Source organism: Miniopterus natalensis, chromosome 10 (assembly GCF_054644295.1).
Source record: "Miniopterus natalensis isolate mMinNat1 chromosome 10, mMinNat1.hap1, whole genome shotgun sequence".
Lineage (NCBI taxonomy): Eukaryota > Metazoa > Chordata > Mammalia > Chiroptera > Miniopteridae > Miniopterus > Miniopterus natalensis.
Window position 1 is genome coordinate 46024293 of NC_142090.1, and position 19511 is coordinate 46043803.

Here is a 19511-nt window from a genome sequence, read left to right on the forward strand (position 1 = left end):
TAGATCAGAAATGAAACATAAACAGACAAAAGTTAATATCTGGTATTTTACAAGATGGTGACTAGGAAATGGCAATATTTTACTTACTTTAATATCAGGAAAATAACATTACATCTTGTTTATCCATCTTCTACAGAATACTTTTCATTAGCACTTGGACTGTATAGAAATTATTTACACCATGCTTAGTAGAAAGCTTAATTGAAATATATATACCCTCAATTATTCACAATTAACTTTTTATCCATTAGCAATTGAAATGTAGCCTTATTCTTTATAAGCATTTGTGTCCAATGATTCGCTCAAACATCCTAAGCGCTCATTTTCTAAACTGAGCACAGTCACTCAGAAACAAACATCTAAAACTGACTCAGAGGATTATGTCCTGTCAAGATGTGTATCCTTTGATCATTTGATGAGCCAAAAACTTAGCCAGGAAAATAAAAAAGACAACTTAACATGTATAAAATGCAACCCTGACCTATTTTTGCAAGTGAACAAAAAAATTGTTTTTGGTTTTTGAAGCATTTCAGAGTAAATTTAAATGCATCATAACATATTATCCTCCTCTTCTTCCTAAGTCTTTTATTTATTGAATTATAAATTTGATTATGCTCCATAGAAAATATAATTCTATCTGTGAGATGGTAATTTTACAGTTAGAGGAAGCAAGATTTTATTTATCACCATCCTATTTTAATGCATATGATTTAATTTGATGCTCTTTTATTTCAGATTTATCATTGGCAGCTGAGTTCTCTAATTTAAAAATTATTAGGTTTTTCTAAATAATTCTGATATGGTTTATCTATGACTAAATTAATACAAACATTTTCCCAATACAAGTAGACAGTGTGCTAAAAGTTTTTCTCTGTAAATGATTATTATTTTTATAGATATAAACATCACTAGGCATTAACCATGGTTTGTTTTTTTTCTTCATTATGCCAATGGTAAAAGCTCCATTATTTATCTCATCTCAGTAGCATGCTGTGTAGGATTTACATATATTGACCTCAGAATGCTCCATGTAAAATCCCAATTTTCTCAGGTTATAAGATAAATGAATACATAGTTAGTGGAGATGGGGGAGAAGAGGAACCCATGAGGAATGCATGGTTTTATATATGAAACTATAACTTTTATTACAAGCCCCAATATATTTCTTATGTGTGATACGCGTACATAATTGGGTGTGTGCATTGGGTTACACATGAAGTTTATTCTGCATTACCAGGTAGCACAGCAGCCAGACCAGGCACCAGCAGTTTGCCTGCCAAAGATAACATGTGAGCTCGTTTTCATTGGCACCCTAGCTGCTTGCTGCCACTCTGTTCACCTCCCTGCCAGCTGGAAAGGCTGCACTGGCTGGCCACCACAGTTCTCAATGGCCAGTATCATCCATCTCAGACCCAGCAATAGTCAGAGGTTGGCACAACCCACCATCACTGCTACCACACACTCATGCTCCCCTGACCCTGGCACAAAAGACAGAAAGAGGCCCAGGCTTGACACGCCTCTTCCAAAAGATGCCTGGCCTTTTACAAAGAGGTGTTACAACTGGTGAATTTAAATGTGTCTCCCAAAACCAATAATATGAGGTATAAAAACTACTGGTATAACCTGAGAAGGGACAATTTTGCCAATAAATGACATAAACTACATTAATTATATTCTTCCAGTTTCCAATACTAAGGACAAGGATCCAAATTTATCTTAAATAGATAATAATACACACTCCCAAACCTGGACAGTCTTTGGAGCCCTCCTGTCTTCTTATAGAATAGCCAAAGGGTACAGCAAATGCTCACTTTCCTCAGACTCACCTCTGTGAAGGGACACAAAATATAAATATGGGTGCAGATTTCACATTGCCTTTTTTCAGATTTCACATTTTATTAACTCCCTTTCACATTAAAAAGGAAAATTGGGCTTGAAATTATTTCTTTGGACATTCGTTAAGTGATTATATTCATTAAAGCCGTACATTTTCTATATTATCCTGTGTGCTTGTCTTTTGCTAATGGTGTGAATTTCTCACTGAAGTAAATTTCACTCATGTCAGATTTGTGCAGTTCTTCATGAGACTGGGATGTGGTAAAGGTGTTCCAGATCCCAGGAGCCAACCTGTGCTTCTGCAATATTCTCTCAGTGGTGGCCTCTCATGGAGTCTCCTTCAAGAGTTCCTTTTCAGCAACTCCAGCAACGTGGGCAGGTACATCGCCCTGGAACTACCCATGAAAGCCCGTTCTGCTTCTACTCGACTTCGCTGGTGGCAACCATCTGAAAATGGACACTTTTATAGTCCCTGGGTTATCGACCAGGTCAGTCCTTTTAGGATTAGCTGTTATAATTTTGTCACTTGGTCTGAATGTGCCCTTAGATAGTACTTAGTCCAACCCCCCAGTTCAATAGAGGAAGCCCAGGATGGACCGTTAAGTGACTAGCCCAAGGGCTCACAGCTAAATTAGATATGGTATTTAGCTTCCTTTCATTCTCTTTTCCTTCAATTGCCTGAGCCTATAAAAATAAATGACACAACAGAAGGCCCAGGTCCTGCTCAGAGAGGATTCTGCCATATGGATAGATGGACGTTATCAAGCGTGATACAAGGTTACAATTCTCTGAAAAGGAAAATGTGCAGATTAGCCTTGGTGCACATGCAGTAACTCCCAAATCCTCTTTCCTAGACTTCGAAGAAAAAAATAAGTAAAGCTCCCTAACATCCTTTGGACAACTCTAAAAGATCTTCATACATAATAAAACACATATCAAATAGAACTCAAAGAACCAGTTAACATACTGTAGAATCCATGAAAAGAATTAAACTGAAATGCCTTAGGGTACAACTGTCCTTAAATAGAAATTTTACACAGAAAATAATCACATGTAAGCCAAACTTTGCTTTTCCAGCTTGGGCACATGTAGTTTCCAAAGGCACAAATTGGCCCATGAAGGCTGTGAATGGTTTTGTCAATCCTTTCATTTGTTTTCTGTAGTTTCTTGCCAGATGGGCAAGCAGACCACATAAACAAGAACATTCTGAAAGGCCCCCTAACATTGTGTTTGCTGTATAATGCCAGTTCTGAGCAATCTGACAGCTAAAAACAAACAAAAAATACTGTACTTTCTCATATCTTAAAACAGAATTGAAATTTTGTGATTTTTTTTTTTTAAATACATTGCAGATTCTTATTGGAGGAAATATTTCTGGTAATACAGTCTTGGAGGATGATTTCACAACTCTGGACAGCAGGAAATGGCTACTTCACCCCGGAGGCACCAAGATGCCTGTATGTGGCTCTACTGGTGATGCCTTGGTCTTCATCGAAAAGGCCAGCACCCGTTATGTAGTCACCACAGATATTGCTGTGAATGAGGATTCATTTCTACAGATAGATTTTGCTGCCTCCTGCTCAGTTACAGACTCATGTTATGGTAAGTAGTCCATCTCCAGGTGGAGGGACATATATGTATAAATGGGCATCTAAGGGTGCCTCTGTCAAAGGACTATACTATACCTCTGGTAAGTCTGTAAGTAAAATACAAGTGCACATTGAATCAAACCATAACTTCATTCTTGAAAAATGTATGTAAATTTATTTTTAGAAGTTTATTTTTTTAATTACCTTTTATTTTTCAATTACAGTTCATCTACAATATTATATTAGTTCCAGGTGTTCACCCCAGTAAATAGATAGTATATAACTTACTAAGTGATTATCCTGATAAGTCTCACACCCATCTGACACCATACATAGTTATTACAATATTATTGACAGTATTCCCTATGCTGTAGTTTATATCCCCATGACTCTTCTGTTACAACCAATTTTTATTTCTTACTCCTTTCACCTTTTTCACCAGTCCTCCAACCCTCCTCCTACCTGGCAACCACCAAATGTTCTCTTTGTTTATGAGTCTGTTTCTGGTCTGCTTGTTCGTTTATTTTGGTTTTTTAGATTCAGTGGCTGATAGATATGTATTTATTGCCATTTTATTGTTCGTATTTTTAATCTTTTTTTCTTATTATTCTTCTTAAAGAAGATCCTTTAACATTTCATATAATACTGGTTTGGTGGTGATGAACTCCTTTAGCTTTTTCTTGTCTGGGAAGCTCTTTATATGTCCTTCGCTTCTAAATAATAGCCTTGCTGGATAAAGTAATCTTGGTTATAGGTCCTTGCTTTTCATCCCTTGTATATTTTTTAACACTCCCTTCTGGCCTTCAAAGTTTCTGTGGAGAAATCAGCTGATAGTCTTATGGGAACCCCCTTGTAGGTAACTAACTGCTTTTCGCTTGCTGCTTTTAAAATTCTCTCTTTGTCTTTCCTTTGCCATCTTAATTATGACATGTCTTGGTGTGGGCTCCTTTGGGTTCATCTTCTATGGGACTCTCTGCACTTTCTGGACTTGTATGTCTATTTCCTTCATCAGGTTAGGGAAGTTTTCTGTCAATATTTTTCAAATAGATTTTTAATCTCTTGCTCTCTCTCTTCTCCTTCCAACACCTCCATGATGCAAATGTTGGTACACTTAAAATTTTCCCAGAGGCTCCTTACACTATCCTCATTTTTTAGGATTCTTTTTTCTTTTTGTTGTTCTGATTAGGTGTTTTTTTTGCTTCCTTATATTCCAAATCATTGGTTTGATTGTCAGCTTCATCTACTCTACTGTTGATTCACTGTAAATTATCCTTCATTTCAGTTAGTGTATCCTTCATTTCTGACTGGTTCTTTTTTATGGTTTTCATGTCCTTTTTGATGCTTACTATCTCTTTGTTGAAGTTCTCACTAAATTCATTGAGTGTCCTTGTAGCAAGTGTTTTGAACTCTACATCTAGTAGATTGCTTGTCTCTATTTTTAGTTATTTTTCTAGATGTTTTTTCTATTCTTTCATCTGGGACATGTTTCTTTGTCTCCTCATTTTGGCAGCCTCCCTGTATTTGTTTATATTATTGGGTAGAGCTGCCATGTCTCCTTGGCTTAGAGTGGCCTTATGTAGTAGATGTTCTGTAGGATCCAGTGGCACAACCTCCCTGATCACCCAAGCTGGGTACTCCAGGTGTGCCCCCTCCCCTGTGTGGGCTGTGTACATCTTCTTGTTGTAGTTGATTGCTGTTGGGACATCAATTGGAGGAGTTTACCCTCAGGCTGATCTGCTGCAAGGACTAGCTGCAACTGTGGAGGATCAGCTGTGCAGGGGCACACCCCACAGAGCAGGACTTACTTCAGCAGGGCTCTGGTGCCCAATGAGTCCGCCCCTTGAGTGTGTAATTTGTGGAGGTGGTCAGGTAGTGCTTGGATGTGGTCTGAAGCTGTCCACCGGGTATACTTGCAATGGGGTCTCCTGGAAGGTGCAGGCCAAGGTTAGCTGCTGCCTGTATTCTTTCCAGGGCCACGTGACATAAGCTACAAAGTGATCTGCAGATGTCTGCTACTTGTGCTGGGCTTGGAGGTGCCTAGGCAAGGCTAAGCTGCCAACCAAAGCCAGCAGCCACTAGTGCCAGGTCTAGGACTCTTAGAGAGGTATACAGGACATGCTGAGGCCAGATGCTTCTTATTTGAGAGATTTTAGGAAAGTGAATTATGAACCAAGACAGGCCATTCTTATGGATAAGCCACTGGAAACACCTTGAGTGGGCTCACAAGTTGGGTGGGCTGGGTCTCAGGGAAAGCTGTTCCCCCAGCAGCTCTGGCCCTGATTTCAGACAATTCAGTTGCTCACTGTGTATCCCTGGTTTTGTTCAAGCTTCTTCCCCAGTTCTGGAGCTCAGAAGGAGGGAGTCCATGTAAGTCCATGCAAGGGCCCTTTAAGAGGAACTGCCTGGGACTCCAGCCGCCTTCCATCTCCCTCAGTGTTAATCTCTGCTGATTTTTACAGCTAGAAGCTATGGGGAATTCTCTTCCTGGCACTGGAACCCTGGGCTGGGGAGCCAGGGGTGGGTCTGGGACCCCTTGCTCCTCAGGGTGACCTCCACAATCCAGATAGCCCTCTCAATTTTAATCAGCCATACGTGGGTGTGGGACCATCCCATTGTGCGTATCCACCTCTCCTACCAATCTTGATATGGATCCTTCTTTAAATCCCAAGTTGTAGGACTTCCATTCAGCTAGACTTCAGGCATTTCTGAATGATGATTGTTCTGTAGCTTGGTTGTAATTTTGATGTCTAGAAGTTTATTTTTTAAAGCATAATAATTTGAGCTTATTTTTAAGCATATATACATAAAGACTTCCTTTATATATAAATAATAATCCCCCATTTATCACCTTTTGTAAATCCAGATTTTTTTTTTTTTTTAGTATCAGATTTATAGAATAAAGGAATTTAAACACATAGAGAATGCCAGAATTAGCAATATGATTTACATATAAATCTCTGTGTACAGGGATTTTCACTCATGGGGCTTTAGATTAGTCCAGTTATTAGCTCCTTTCTATGTCCCCAAGAATCATAAAATTTTGTTCTCATTTAGTCTTATACTCTCTGCTATCGTGGGCATAGCATATTCTAAGCCACCTTCATTATGATCAATTGCATCCTCTAATTTGTGCATGCACACACTGGCACTCACACATACCTTACACACACTCATGGACCTATGGACCTATCTTAGGAGAAATAAAACCTGACATTGTTGCATACTTGGACTCTTCACCAGAACTTGCAGAGCTATCAGGGTTCTAGGGGCCTCCTGGTCTTTCACCACCCCATGTCACTCTTCTTCTAAGAAATTCAAACTGGAATGTTCACAAGGACCTTGTTCTGTTTTAGATTCTGGGGATGCCAAAATCTGAGAAAATTGGTTACTTCCAAGGTCATGCAAAATCCAGATTTTTCATATTTTCATTAGTTTGAACTTAATGCACATTCTGGGGGATCACAGAAGTACTCTTTCTACCTCAGATTCAATCAATTAGCCAACACTAAACTGGACAGTAGAAGTGGAACTTGGAAAAGTATAAGGTACATACCCTGTCCTTAATAGGTACAGTATAGTCAAGGGGATACGTCAAAAGACTGAGTCCAATAAATGACTAAATCAAATGCTCCATAGAGTGGTACTGATGCAAAGTGTAATGAGAGTTCAAAGAAGAGAGAGATGACCAATGGATGGTCAATCCAAGGAGTTTGGTAAGATTTCATAAAGGAGCTAAGTCTCAAGTGGCATTGATTGTTGTAGTGGCTTTGAAGGGTGAATGGAGAGAAGAGAACACCCCACGCTGTCTGACAGCATAAACAAAGAAGCAGAGGTGAGGGCTCTCCTGTACTGTGGGGGAAACTATGAGCAGACCATCCTGAACAGATAATATTTAAGTCTAATGAAGCAGAGCAGAGTGCTGAATTTGAAAATACAAAAGGACTTTAAGGTCCAAGATACCTGCTCCCTCATTAGCATAGGAGGTTAATGAGAACTCAAGGAGGTAAGTTATCACATGATTGGCCTGCAGCGGCACCAGGTCTGAAACTCTGCCCTATGAGCTCAGCCATGTGTACTTTCTACTGTAGGTTGGTGCAACATCTTGAGAGAGGTTGAACCAAATGATAAAGTGAAAGAGGAAAGTGGATAAGCACATTTGGCAACACAGTGCCTTAACAGTCACAGGAATTTATGCTTAACCAGGTCATGAATAAGAAGGCACAGGTACAGAGGAGTGCTACGGTATGTTTCAGAGAGATTAGCCCAGGAACTGAAGGAGCTGAGGAGGGAAGAATCCCAGTGAAGAAGCCTTGGTGGTAATCTCCGTGGGAGGTAATGAAGACCTGCACTGTGGGTCATGAAGAGAAATGGAATGTATAAAATTGATACAAGACCATGCAAGCAAAAAAGAAAGAAGCAGCAGTGCTCAAAACTAGGCCACAGGTTGAGCAGAGAGGGTAAAGGAGAGAGAATAGTAAAATTTTTAAAATAACATAAATTTTGAACCTAGAAAACTAGTGCAAAAGTTTTGTCACTGATAGAATTTGGTAGTTTAAAAGATGTTTATTTATGAGGGGAAATGATAACTGTTTCTTTAGTTTGGGTGAAAGTAGTTTTGAGTAGAGATATTTAGTGAAGAGGACTTTCCATATGGAAAGTGGGAACATTGTCCATACTATGCATGATAGTATGCCAACATCCAGCACCATGCCAAGCTGAATGAATGTTTGTTGAATGAATAAAATCAATTTTGAGACATAAAATTAGGCACAGAGGTCGTAGTTAAAGCCCTAAGAGTACACATGTAGAAGAGAACAGAAATGGAGTCTGGAAGAAGGCCCATAGCTGGGTTAGTTAGCGCAGGAGTCAGAGGGAAAGTAAGACAGTTGATGCAGAATAATGTCTCCGCACAGAAAAGAAAGTTTAAAGAATCAGGGAGTGATCAATAATATCCAGTGCCGCCCTACACTGTTTGGCTCAGTGGCTGGAGCATCGGCCCATGGACTAAAGGGTCCCAGGTTTGATTCTGGCCAAGAGCACATACCTCAGTTGCAGGCTCCATCCCCAACCCTAGTCAGGGCATGTGTGGGAGGCAACCAGTCAATGTGTCTTTCTCACATAGATGTTTCTCTCTTTCTCCCTCTCTCTCTCCCTCTCTCTCTACCCCCCTTCCACTCTCTCTGAAAAGCAATGGAAAAAATATGCTTGAGTGAGGATTAAAAATAATACTAATAACATCCAGTGCCATGGGGAGGACAAGTACAATGAAGACTGAGACAATCCATTGTATTTAACTAGGAAAGGCTACTGGCACCTTAGGGTAGTGAGTGATCTCACACTGGCTGTACCTGAGAATCACCTGGGGAGCTTTAAAGCTCCTGACACCTTGGCCATTTCCCAGAAGAGTGAAATCACAATCTTTGAGAGTAGGACCCTGGTATCAGTAGTTTTAAAAGTGCCCAGCTGATTTCAGTGTGCAGCCATGATTGAAACTCACAGCCTTAGAGAAAGTAATTTCAGTAGGGAGGTGGGGATTAAAGCCGTTTATAAAGCCTTAAGAAGGGAAAAAAGAGAGAAAAATATAAAATGAGGAGGATAAGTTAGATGTTTCAGAAGAAGAGAAAGAAAAGAAATATCTTTCCAAAGGCCCACAGCAGGCTGCATGTTTTGGCACTAATTGCATGGCTTTGAACTACGTCCTATGCCTTTCTGATTTCCCAGTATATCCCATAACACAGCAGAGCAAGATGTGTTTATGTAATACATATTTTATAACTATTAGATTAAATCATAAATATATATAAATTATAACTATTGAGATGATTGCTTTAGCTGTATATGAAGCAACAGCTTTGTTATGTTTGTTCTGAATGTTAATCAATATAAGGACTGATTCAGTAAAATTTACTTATGTTTCATTTGATTATATCCCCTTAAAAGAAAAATTATTTTAATATGGAAAGTTAATGGGGTCAGTGGAGAAGAAAAGACGACATCTGTAATACTTTCAACAATAAAGATAAAATTTAAAAATAATATTAATAACTAGTAATGTACAGAAGGAAAAATCAAGCCAGGAAACATCTCAAAATAGGAAACGTTATGGCGCGGGAGGGTGGACATCAAATTGACATTTGATTGAAATGAAAACGTTAAGTAATTATGGTTCCTGGGTCTATAGACATGTATTTCTATTCAGAATAATGCTTTCTATTTCAGCTATTGAGTTAGAATACTCAGTAGATCTTGGATTGTCATGGCACCCATTGGTAAGGGACTGTCTGCCTACCAATGTCGAATGCAGTCGTTATCACCTGCAGCGGATCCTGGTGTCAGACACTTTCAACAAGTGGACCAGAATCACTCTGCCTCTCCCTCCTTACACCAGGTATGGATGCTTCTGTGTGTAGTGAGCCCAAATGTGATGTGATTTGGCATGTCAGATTTAGCACAGCAAGTTTAAATGAGATACATAAGATTTTGTTACCTGTTAATGGTATTGTCATGGATGAATTATTAAGTCAATCTTAGTAACACAGAAACCAGTTTTTGTGCTGACATTGTTCTGTCTTTTCCCAAAATCCAGGCTTTTACTGACTTTTAACTTTAATATTTTAAATAATGGCATATGCAAGAAACCAGTGGCTGGATCGGTGAGCTTCTCCAACTTAATTCACTATGCCAAGAACAAGTCTTAAATTTAAAACAGGAACATGGGATACAAAATAGATATATATAGATTCTATTTTCTGTCAGCTAAACTACTATAAATATAGTAGTGAGTGGTGTTATATAAATGGGGTATTTGCTATCATAAATGTGTATTAAAATTAGTGTCTGCTTTTGAAATTTTACTTTAAACAGTATCTTGAAAATTATCACCTGGAGCATTTTTTTATGTGAATAACAATTGTAAATCCTTTACTTATTGTGTGTATAAAAAATGATGGTGGCTTTGCTTCAAAGGAATAGTAAAAAGATAAATGGAAAAAAAAAGAAATGATGGTGACTTAATAAAATTGCCTAGTAAATGCAGGTAAGAAGTTAAGTCTAAATTATCTGTGTGCTTGAAACTGTTTTGAGTAAAGCAGGGAATCCACCTTACCTCATGGGATAGTGCTACCTGACTCTTTTTTTTCTCCACCTAAGTAGGTGCTAATCATAGGAAAGTTTTAAAATCTGTATAGGAATTCCTGTTCCCTCCAAGAAAATGGCAATCAGTTGCTGCCCTTACAAAAGAAGCAAAGCAACCAGTGCAGTCTGTGGGACAGGAGTTATAGGGTGGACTCCCCACAAGTGAAGAATGAATCAGTCTTCCTAGAACAGAACCATAAAATTCAACCATTTATCTAGAGCATAACTTTCCTTAGGATTATCAAAAATGGATGGTTTCAGTTACTAACAGCCCAGGGCTGCTCTACAATTGCTGGCTCAGAGGTATGAGACTATATTAACTGTCAGCACAGTTGCCAAGTTTAAATGAGATACGTGAGATTTTGTTGCTCATTAAAGGTATTGCCATGCATGAATTATTAAGGTGATCTTAATAAGTAAAATAGAAAAATAAACCTCCATTAAGGCAGCAGTGTTTTAAGTCTTGATGCATTCTGTGAATTATTACCCAGCTACTTGGTAGCATTTTTCAAATAAGCGACATTCTAAGATTTACTCTAGCTAGTCATTATCCCCTTACATCTTTTACTCAAGGAAAGTAATTATTCCTCATCTTTTGATCTGTGTTTTAATTGTCTCTTACACATACCCACAAGAATTTTGACTTTCAAATGACATTTGAAAATTCTGACGAGCATTCATTTTCTCTTGCTATTGTATTGAAAATGTGCAGCTCATTTGTTATACTACCCTCAAAGCTCATATTGTACAATGGTTTTAAAGTCAACACTGCCTTTTGGATAAGTCAACAAGATCCTTTGGATAATTCAGAAAGAAACGTGGATGGTTGGAGCTCAAGCCAGACCCACTTCTTATCATGCTCTTCCACATGCCAAACAATAGAACAATGTGCCAGGCTCAGACTACTTTTCTCCAACACAAATTAATATATCTATACTATATCTGCTCTTACATCCACTCACTATTTTTTTAAACTATATCTTTATTGATTTTAGAGAGAGGAAAGGCGAGGAAGAGAGAGAGATAGAAACATCAATGATGAGAAAGTCATTGATCGAGCCCGCAACCCGGGCATGTGCCCTGACCAGGAATCGAACCCCAATTGCCTGGACCCTAGGTCGACGCTCAACCACTGAGCCACGCCCAGGCATCCACTCACTTTTTAAACATGGCGTTTCCTTGCCTTGGGTTGAACTTCCTGCCTCATCATCTGCCAAGTGCTAAGACATCAGTATTTATGTTGTCCACCAGGACAGAATTGAAAATTTTAGTTTGTAGCTCTTTCCTATAAACAAACAAGATCTGACAACTTAAAGCCATGTGCTATATAGGGTGTGACAATGTGCCAGTTGTAGGTCTCTCCACTCACTCACTTGTGACCACAAGCTAGCATCCCAGTATTATTGGTACAATGGTGGTAAATCTGAGGTTGGTTGTCCACAAATTAACTTCAAACCATTAACCAAACTGAAATGGCCAGTAGTCATCAGTTAGTGATTATTCAACCATTTAGTCATTCGTTAAATACTTTTGAAATATTTAATTATGTGCTAGTTCCATGTGAGAGCCTGAGCTTATTCCTGCCTCAAGGAGCTTTAAATCCAGTGAGGGGGAAATCCCCAGTAATCACAGAAGTAAATATAAAATTCAACTGTGATAAGAGATAGACAGTTGTGTGATGCTAAGACATTATATATCATAGGGAGATTTGCCTTGGTCAAGAAAGTCAAGGAATGCTTTCCTGAAAAAGGATAATTGAGGTAAAATATGAAGGATGTGTAGGAGTTAAGCAGATGAAGAGTAAGGGGAAGAGTGTTGCATACAAGGAAAACAGCCTGTTGTAGGAGGAAGCAGGTATTTGAGATACTGAAAGAATGAACCAGAGAGAGAAACAGAGAAAGTGGAATGAGGTGTGAGATAGTGAGACCATGAAGGTCATTGTAAGTTGGACATTGTGGGATTTGTGGATTTGTTATATAAACAATGAAAAACCTGCTAGAGTGCTTGGGAATAGGGAGACATGATCAGATTTGCATTCAGAAAAGTTTATTCTAACTGGAGAACAAGTTGTGGAGGGTAAGAGTAGATATAAGGAGACTCTTAAAAAGACAGCAAGTGCTAGTAGCTTGGACTAAGGTGCAGCTGACATAAGAAATTCTAGAGAAATGGAGGCAATACAATTGACTGAGCTTAATGATGAAATGGACATGGGGGGGTGAGGGAAAGGGCAATGTGGAAGATGACTGCCTGGTTTCTGAATTGTGAAACTGAAGGCATTCCTGTGCTTTTCACTGGGAAGGGAACACTGAGACAACTAAACTCAAGATAAATCCTACTCTACTCCAAACATTGTTACATTAAAACCTAAATAAATTGGGGTAGATGGAATCATAGCGTGTATTCCTCCCCATATACACTGGTTAAGTTAGATCTTCCTGGAATTAGCTTAACCTAAATTAGCTTAACCAGAGTGAGCCCACAGCAGGACACTATGTTAAGTTCCTGCCCTGTGGGAGGTTACAATATGATTGGGAGAAATGAGAAGTATACCCAATAAACAACTTTAAAATAATACATGCTGTGTGTAATTTAGAGCTTCACTAAGGAATGGGCTAGAAATGCTATAGATATTAAGAAATGGAAGATAGTGTTCAATGCTAGAGTTCAAGAGGGTTTTGTAGAAGAGATGGCCCCTCAAAGGACAGCTAAGAATAGGTGGGTAAGGAGAACATTCTAAATTAGGGGAACTGTGTGAACAGGGCACATGAGCCTGGGTAGAGTATAGGAGCTGCAGACAGAAGCAGAGGGCTCATATCTGGAAGCTGTGGAAAGTAGTTAGTAGAGTTAGGTTAACTTATAGCGAGTTTGAAGCAAGGCAACGGAGTTAGACTTCCAGGAGAAATGAACTATGATGGGTTTTGAGCTGAGAATATTCTTCCAAGAAAAAAAGTTGGGAGAACAGAGAGACTCAAGTAAGAGGCAAGTGGCAAAGGCATTGTGCTAATGACTATACATGAAATAACGAGGGTCTGAGCTATAGCTAACATAGAGGGGAAGGGGCAGATATTATAGGACATTTCAAAGAAAGAATTTCTAAAACTCAGTAACAATTTCTTCTTTATGCACTCATCGAGAGATGACTAAAGTTTGAAACCTGAGAGAGTGGTGAGACGTGGGAAGAGAGTTAAAGTTGATTCCAGGAAGGACAATATGGCAAAATTAATCAATTAATACTGAATTAGATACAAATGCAAACATCCATTTGACAGAGATACAAAGATTGGAGACAAAGAAAGATAGTAAATTTGGAGGCATGAGCATAGAGGTGATAGGCAATGCTGTAAAATTGCATCAGCTCTCCATAGGAGAGCATTTAAAAAGAAAAGAAAGGAGCCCTAAATTTAATTGCAGACTGAGTGGAAATGACTATTAAAGGAAACAGGAGGATGCAGTCATGGAGGTAGAAGAAAAGTCAGAATAATGTGATATCCAAAAGCCAGTGAGAAGAAAGTGTCAAGCAGGAAGAAGTAGTCACCAGTAATAAATGCTACAGAGAATCATGAAGAAAAAAGTTTCACAATAAATTTACTAAAATTTTTTCAATAAGGAGATAGTCAGTGACCCTCAGAAGAACAGTTTCAGTAAGACACTGAAAATAAATACAGCTTGTCTGGCCCAAGAGCCCATGGGCTTAACCACTATATTAGTACTTCATCTTTATGGCTTGCCTGAGAGATATGGTTCTAGAAGAGAGAGGAAGGGAGAGTACCAGGAGTCCTTGAGAGAGAATGAAAAAGATAGGAAGATGCCAAAATCAGTTTCATAGCCCCTAACCTGAATCTGCCTCCTCCTCTTTACTAACCCCAGACTAAAAATAACAGGTGGCTCAAGTGGCATGGGCTCTTGAAATGTCACCTGAGAACCAGGGTGAGTCAGTGGAAGGGCAGGTAACTCAAATCCACCCAGAAAGGTAGAGGGGGGAGCTGCCACTGGAAGGCTCAGGTGTGACTTGGCTATTTTAAGTCACAGTTTGAAGATGATCCATTCCCTTCTGCTATCCCTAATGACCTAGCTGATACCACAGTCTTTAAAGATTAACTACAGCACTTTGAAAGCCACGTGGTTTTAACCACAGCATGGAAGCTGCTTAATGTTTGCAGGAAGTTTAAAGGAAAGGTGATAAGCACACAAAGGGCAAGAAGATTGTATAGCAACTGGGGAGGTGAGATGGTGGGTGGAGGAGGCTATAGCTTTTTGCAGGTAAACAAATTTAGGGAGGGAGTATATTTTTCAATGATATTTCCACCTACTGTAACTGCAAATGAAGAAAAGGTCAAATAACAAAGCACAGTATTTACTGAGTTCACTATGGAGAAATATTCAAGGGAATTACAAGTTTATTTTTTAAAGGATAGATTCTTTAAACTTTCCCTGGTATTCTTTATTTCTCTCCATTGTTATGTCCAACTTAATAGTATCTTTTGAAAGACTTTTGCCAAGCATTCATATTACTGAACATTTTATTAAAAATTTTCAATCAAGTTGAGGAAGCTTTGGACTTCTCTTACATATCCATTTTCTAATGCATTATTTTGATACTTTAAGCATTGCTGCTATAACTTTACCAAATTTCTGCTGGTCATTCAGGACTAGAGAACATAAAGTCAGTTTGTCTGATATAAACCATGGTACCACTAATTTTCACATACTGAATATATTAATAATATTTTGGCATTATACTAAAACAAATTAAACCTGTTTCCATTTCCACTACAACAGAGACTATTTAAACTATTTCCAGAAATTCTTCATTACCTCTAAGCTTTACCAGTTGTCAACCTTGTTGCTGAAGTTTGATCAGAGAATTTGAGATTTGGCTGTATTTTGTACATATTGCTATGGATAGATCCTTAAGAATTCTTAAGATTGTTTTAACAATTAAATATAAGTAATTCTCCATTGAGAATATGTTTTGTAAGTTATAGGAAGGTACTTTCATTTGAAGGATGGGCCAGTGTATATGAAGCCTTAGTGGGCTTACTCAGAACACTGTAGTTTTTATTATCATTACTGATTGTAACTATCAACAAAAATAATGCAACCTTATTTTTTTTTAATCCTCACCTGAGGATATTTTTTCCATTGCTTTTCAGAGAGAGTGGAAGGGTGAGAGAGAGGGAAAGAGAGGAACACCGATGTGAGAGAGACACATCAATTGGTCGCCTCCCAACCAAGGTCGGGGACAGAGCCTGCAACCGAGGTACATGCCCTTGGCCAAAATCAAACCCAGGACTCTTCAGTCCTCAGGCTGATGCCCTAGCCGCTGAGCCAAACCTGCTAGGGCCAACCTTATTTTATCAAAAAAAACAAAAAGGGGATAGCCCTTCTCTTTTATTATAATCCTCTAATCAAAATTCCACAATGAGTGCGAAGGGACCACAGATTACTTTTGGCTCACATTTATCTGTTTTCCATTCAAACATACAGAATTAAAGAGAATAGTACAATATACTTCCATATAATCATCACCTAGCTTCAACAATTATCAATTCAAAACCAACCTTGTTTCATCAATAGCTCCACTCACTCCCACCCCCATGTGGAAGCAAATACCAGACATTATGTCATTTCAACTGTAAATATTTTAATATATCTATTAAAAATGACTTTTTAAAAAACATAACTGTGATATAATCACACCTAAAAGCTAATTATTTTTTATTTAATACTCAGTATTCAATATTCAGATGTCCCTGATTGTCTCATAAAACGTATTATAGTTTTTTTTCAAACTAGGGTACAAATCAATATAATTGGTTGGTTTACCTCTTAAGTCACCTTTAACCTGGAGTCCCCTGCCTACCTTTCAAGCTGAAGACTCAGACACAGGAAGGTTATTTGATTTTTCCCATAGACACACAGAGGTTGAACCAGGATTATACCAAAGTTCTTCATTTGGTCTCTATCAAGGAAGGAAAAAAGGCCATATGTGTGGCTCATTTACATTCTTCTACTGCTAACTCTAATATGCTTTCCACCCTAGTTCCAGAGAGATATCATGAAGGATCGAGGTCAACTTATGAGGGTACTTTACCTTTCTCACATGTTTGGGGTCATAACCTGTAGTCCAAACACTGTCTCCTTATGTTAGTTTTCAGACCCCAGTGTATTTAATGACATTTAGGAGAAAGGAAAATTAAACGACAATATACATTCTTTCATGGTCAGATTAATGTTACCTAAAAATGCTACAGTCATTTAGTCTCCTACACATTCCTAGTATTAATTATAATCACCAAGATAATTTTCTACCAGAAATTCTCAGGTACCTAAATTAATTGTCCCCTGCTAACTGCCAAGTCTATGGTGTTCCAGCCTTTCCCTGCCATCTAGGACAACCAGGTTTCTCAGTAACACATCAATTGCAGCAATAATGTGCTGAGTCAGGAGACAGTGAGTTCTAGATTCAGTTCTAAACTGAGAAGCTGTAGAAGCCCCCTTACTTGAATGGCATTCCCAACACCTGTGAAATGAGTCACTTGTACAAAACAGTTTCTAAGAGTCATCCTCTCCTTTCAGCACCAAAGTGTGCTTTCCTTTTTGTTCATAGCTCAGTGTCCTCTTTTCCTTCATGAAGATCTCCCCCACAGCAGAGATTCTGTGTCCCTTGTCAGGTGGTCCAGCCTTTTGGAGCCTTTTACCACAAGCAATTCTTTCACATGCCTGGTACCAAAGTTCATGCTTCCTTTTTAGAGAAAAGCCTACTTTTTCTCTAGCTCTTGTCTGTAGGTCATGGTTGTGACCCTGTGTTCAGTTAATCTGATCTATGCTTTTCCCAGGTATACACCTATGAATGGAATTGCTGGATCATATTTTAACTCTACATTCTACGTTTTGAGAAACTGACAACAGCTACACCATTTTACATTCCCACAGTATTTGGGTTCAGATTTCTCCACCTCTCTGCCAACACTTATTATTGCTGTGTTTGCTTTTAATCATAGTCATCCTAGTGGGTATAAAGTTGTATCTTATTGTGATTTTTATTTCAATTTCTCTAATCACTAAAGGATGTTGAACAGCCTTTCATGCATTTATCTGTCATTTATATATCTTCTTTGGAACATTCTCCACTTCTGTCTAAAACAAAGAAAGATAGACTAATTGAGGAAATTTTATGCCAAATATAAAGGCAAGATCTTGGATAACATTTTGAAATGGGACAGACATTTCACAGCCTATAATTCAGAAACAGAGAGTCAGAGGCTTCAGCCATGACATTGACTTGCAGAAGTCAAGGCGAATAGACATGTACATACAGCAGCAATACACACAGCCTTCCATAGCTGAACAACCATTCGTATTTAGGGGTTATGGTAGGTGGAGGATTATTCTGTAGAGATTGAGTTAGAGTTTTGAGGGATTTAATAAATGAGAATACAAAGTAATAACGGACTAAGACATCCTTATCTTGTCTCAGTTTTGTGACTTAGGGCACTGGGCCTCAACTTCTTCACTGGTAGAGTGGGAGTGTTGGGCTATGTCTTCTAGTTCTAAGTATTTTATGTTATCTGCTTGAGAGTAAAAGAAATATCAGGGAATAGTGAAGAGGTTAAAAATATGTATGGTTGCTATCAAGGGCTTTTTCTCCTGATGATGACAACAAGGACTTCATAGATAAAGTTGTCTTGAAGAAAAGAGCAGATTCAGACTCTGCAATGTATACCGAAACCTATGTAGAGAAAAGGTTTGGGGGAAGGCTCCCAGGGAGGGCAGTGATGGAAACCATACTATTGGCAGGGGCATTTTTAACTGCTTACCAATGGATAGTTAATTATTAAATGACACTTAGGAGCACTTGCTATGTGCTATATGGATGGACAGGAAATTATATAAACTCAGAAAAGGAGCAAGGTGAGACATTTCAAGGATATGAAAAAAAGGAGAAATCTGCTTTGGGGCCATTTTCTTCCCAACTCCAGCTGGTGGTGGCTGTCATTATAAGGAAGCTTCAGGATAAATGATGACACCTGCCAAGGGACTTCAGATACTCGTAGGTCGTGGAAAACACGAACTAATTAATTATCACAACACCCTTGTGAGGTGGGAAGTAGCATTTCCTAGTTGTACGGGTGGGGAAGTGTAAGCCTGTGAGCATCAGTGGTTTGGCCTCATGTCACAGTGGAGCTGTGACAGGGCTGGGAACAAGATGTCCTGGCATTTCAACTTCCAGGCTTGCATTTTTTTCCTGGCTGCAGGGCTGTAAAACAGCTCAATTGTGATACAGCACAACAGTAAGGCAGCCCTGGGGCCAGGCTTGCCTCTGACTGGACAGCTCTTCTGGCCTGCACTGATCTGCTCCACTCTGTGCCTGTCTGCTCTGGCCTGTGCTGGTCTGCTCCTCTCCGCTCCAGGGAGGCATCTTTGGTGTTCCAGCTCAGACAGCATTGGAGGTGCAGTCTTTGGTGAAAAGGGAAAGGGCACTCCCAGACTTTTATTTTTAACTTCTATTCCAATTCATCCTCTTAATGAATGTGTTTCCTTTTCTTATACATTAACATTGGCTAGTGTATGTACTCCTGTTTTATGGGTACATCATTACTAGGTGTTATTCCCAAGGATATAAATCATCACACTTGAGATGGGCCTTAAAAATCATCTAATTTAACCCCCTCATTGTATGTTAAGTTACTCACTATGGGCATAGAATTTACTAGTACCAGAGTACAGATCAGAGCCCTTATTTGAAAGTATCATGGTTAGAAGTCCCCATTAAAGCTTTCAGCCCCAATAATGCATCTGGCTCTTAAATCTTCTGTACAATCTCTCTGTTAAGTGGCTGCCCAGACTGATTAAACACAACCAGTGATTAGAAAGCCACCACCTACTAGGCAGCCAATGCCACCTCCGAACAGCAAGGAAGTTCTCCTTTTCCTTTAACATCAGATCACT

The 19511-nt window shown here is 38.9% G+C and overlaps 1 protein-coding gene across 2 annotated transcripts in view; it reads left to right on the forward strand.

Moving 5' to 3' along the window:
• The window catches only part of RELN (reelin), a 485569-nt gene that overhangs the window by 425238 nt on the left and 40820 nt on the right, over positions 1 to 19511 (forward strand). For both annotated transcript variants that reach the window (XM_016219582.2, XM_087821107.1), the window contains exons 44-46: positions 2066 to 2324; positions 3189 to 3438; positions 9645 to 9813. In XM_016219582.2, the coding sequence (XP_016075068.2) occupies positions 2066 to 2324; positions 3189 to 3438; positions 9645 to 9813 (678 nt within the window). The remainder of the gene's footprint in view (positions 1 to 2065; positions 2325 to 3188; positions 3439 to 9644; positions 9814 to 19511) is intronic.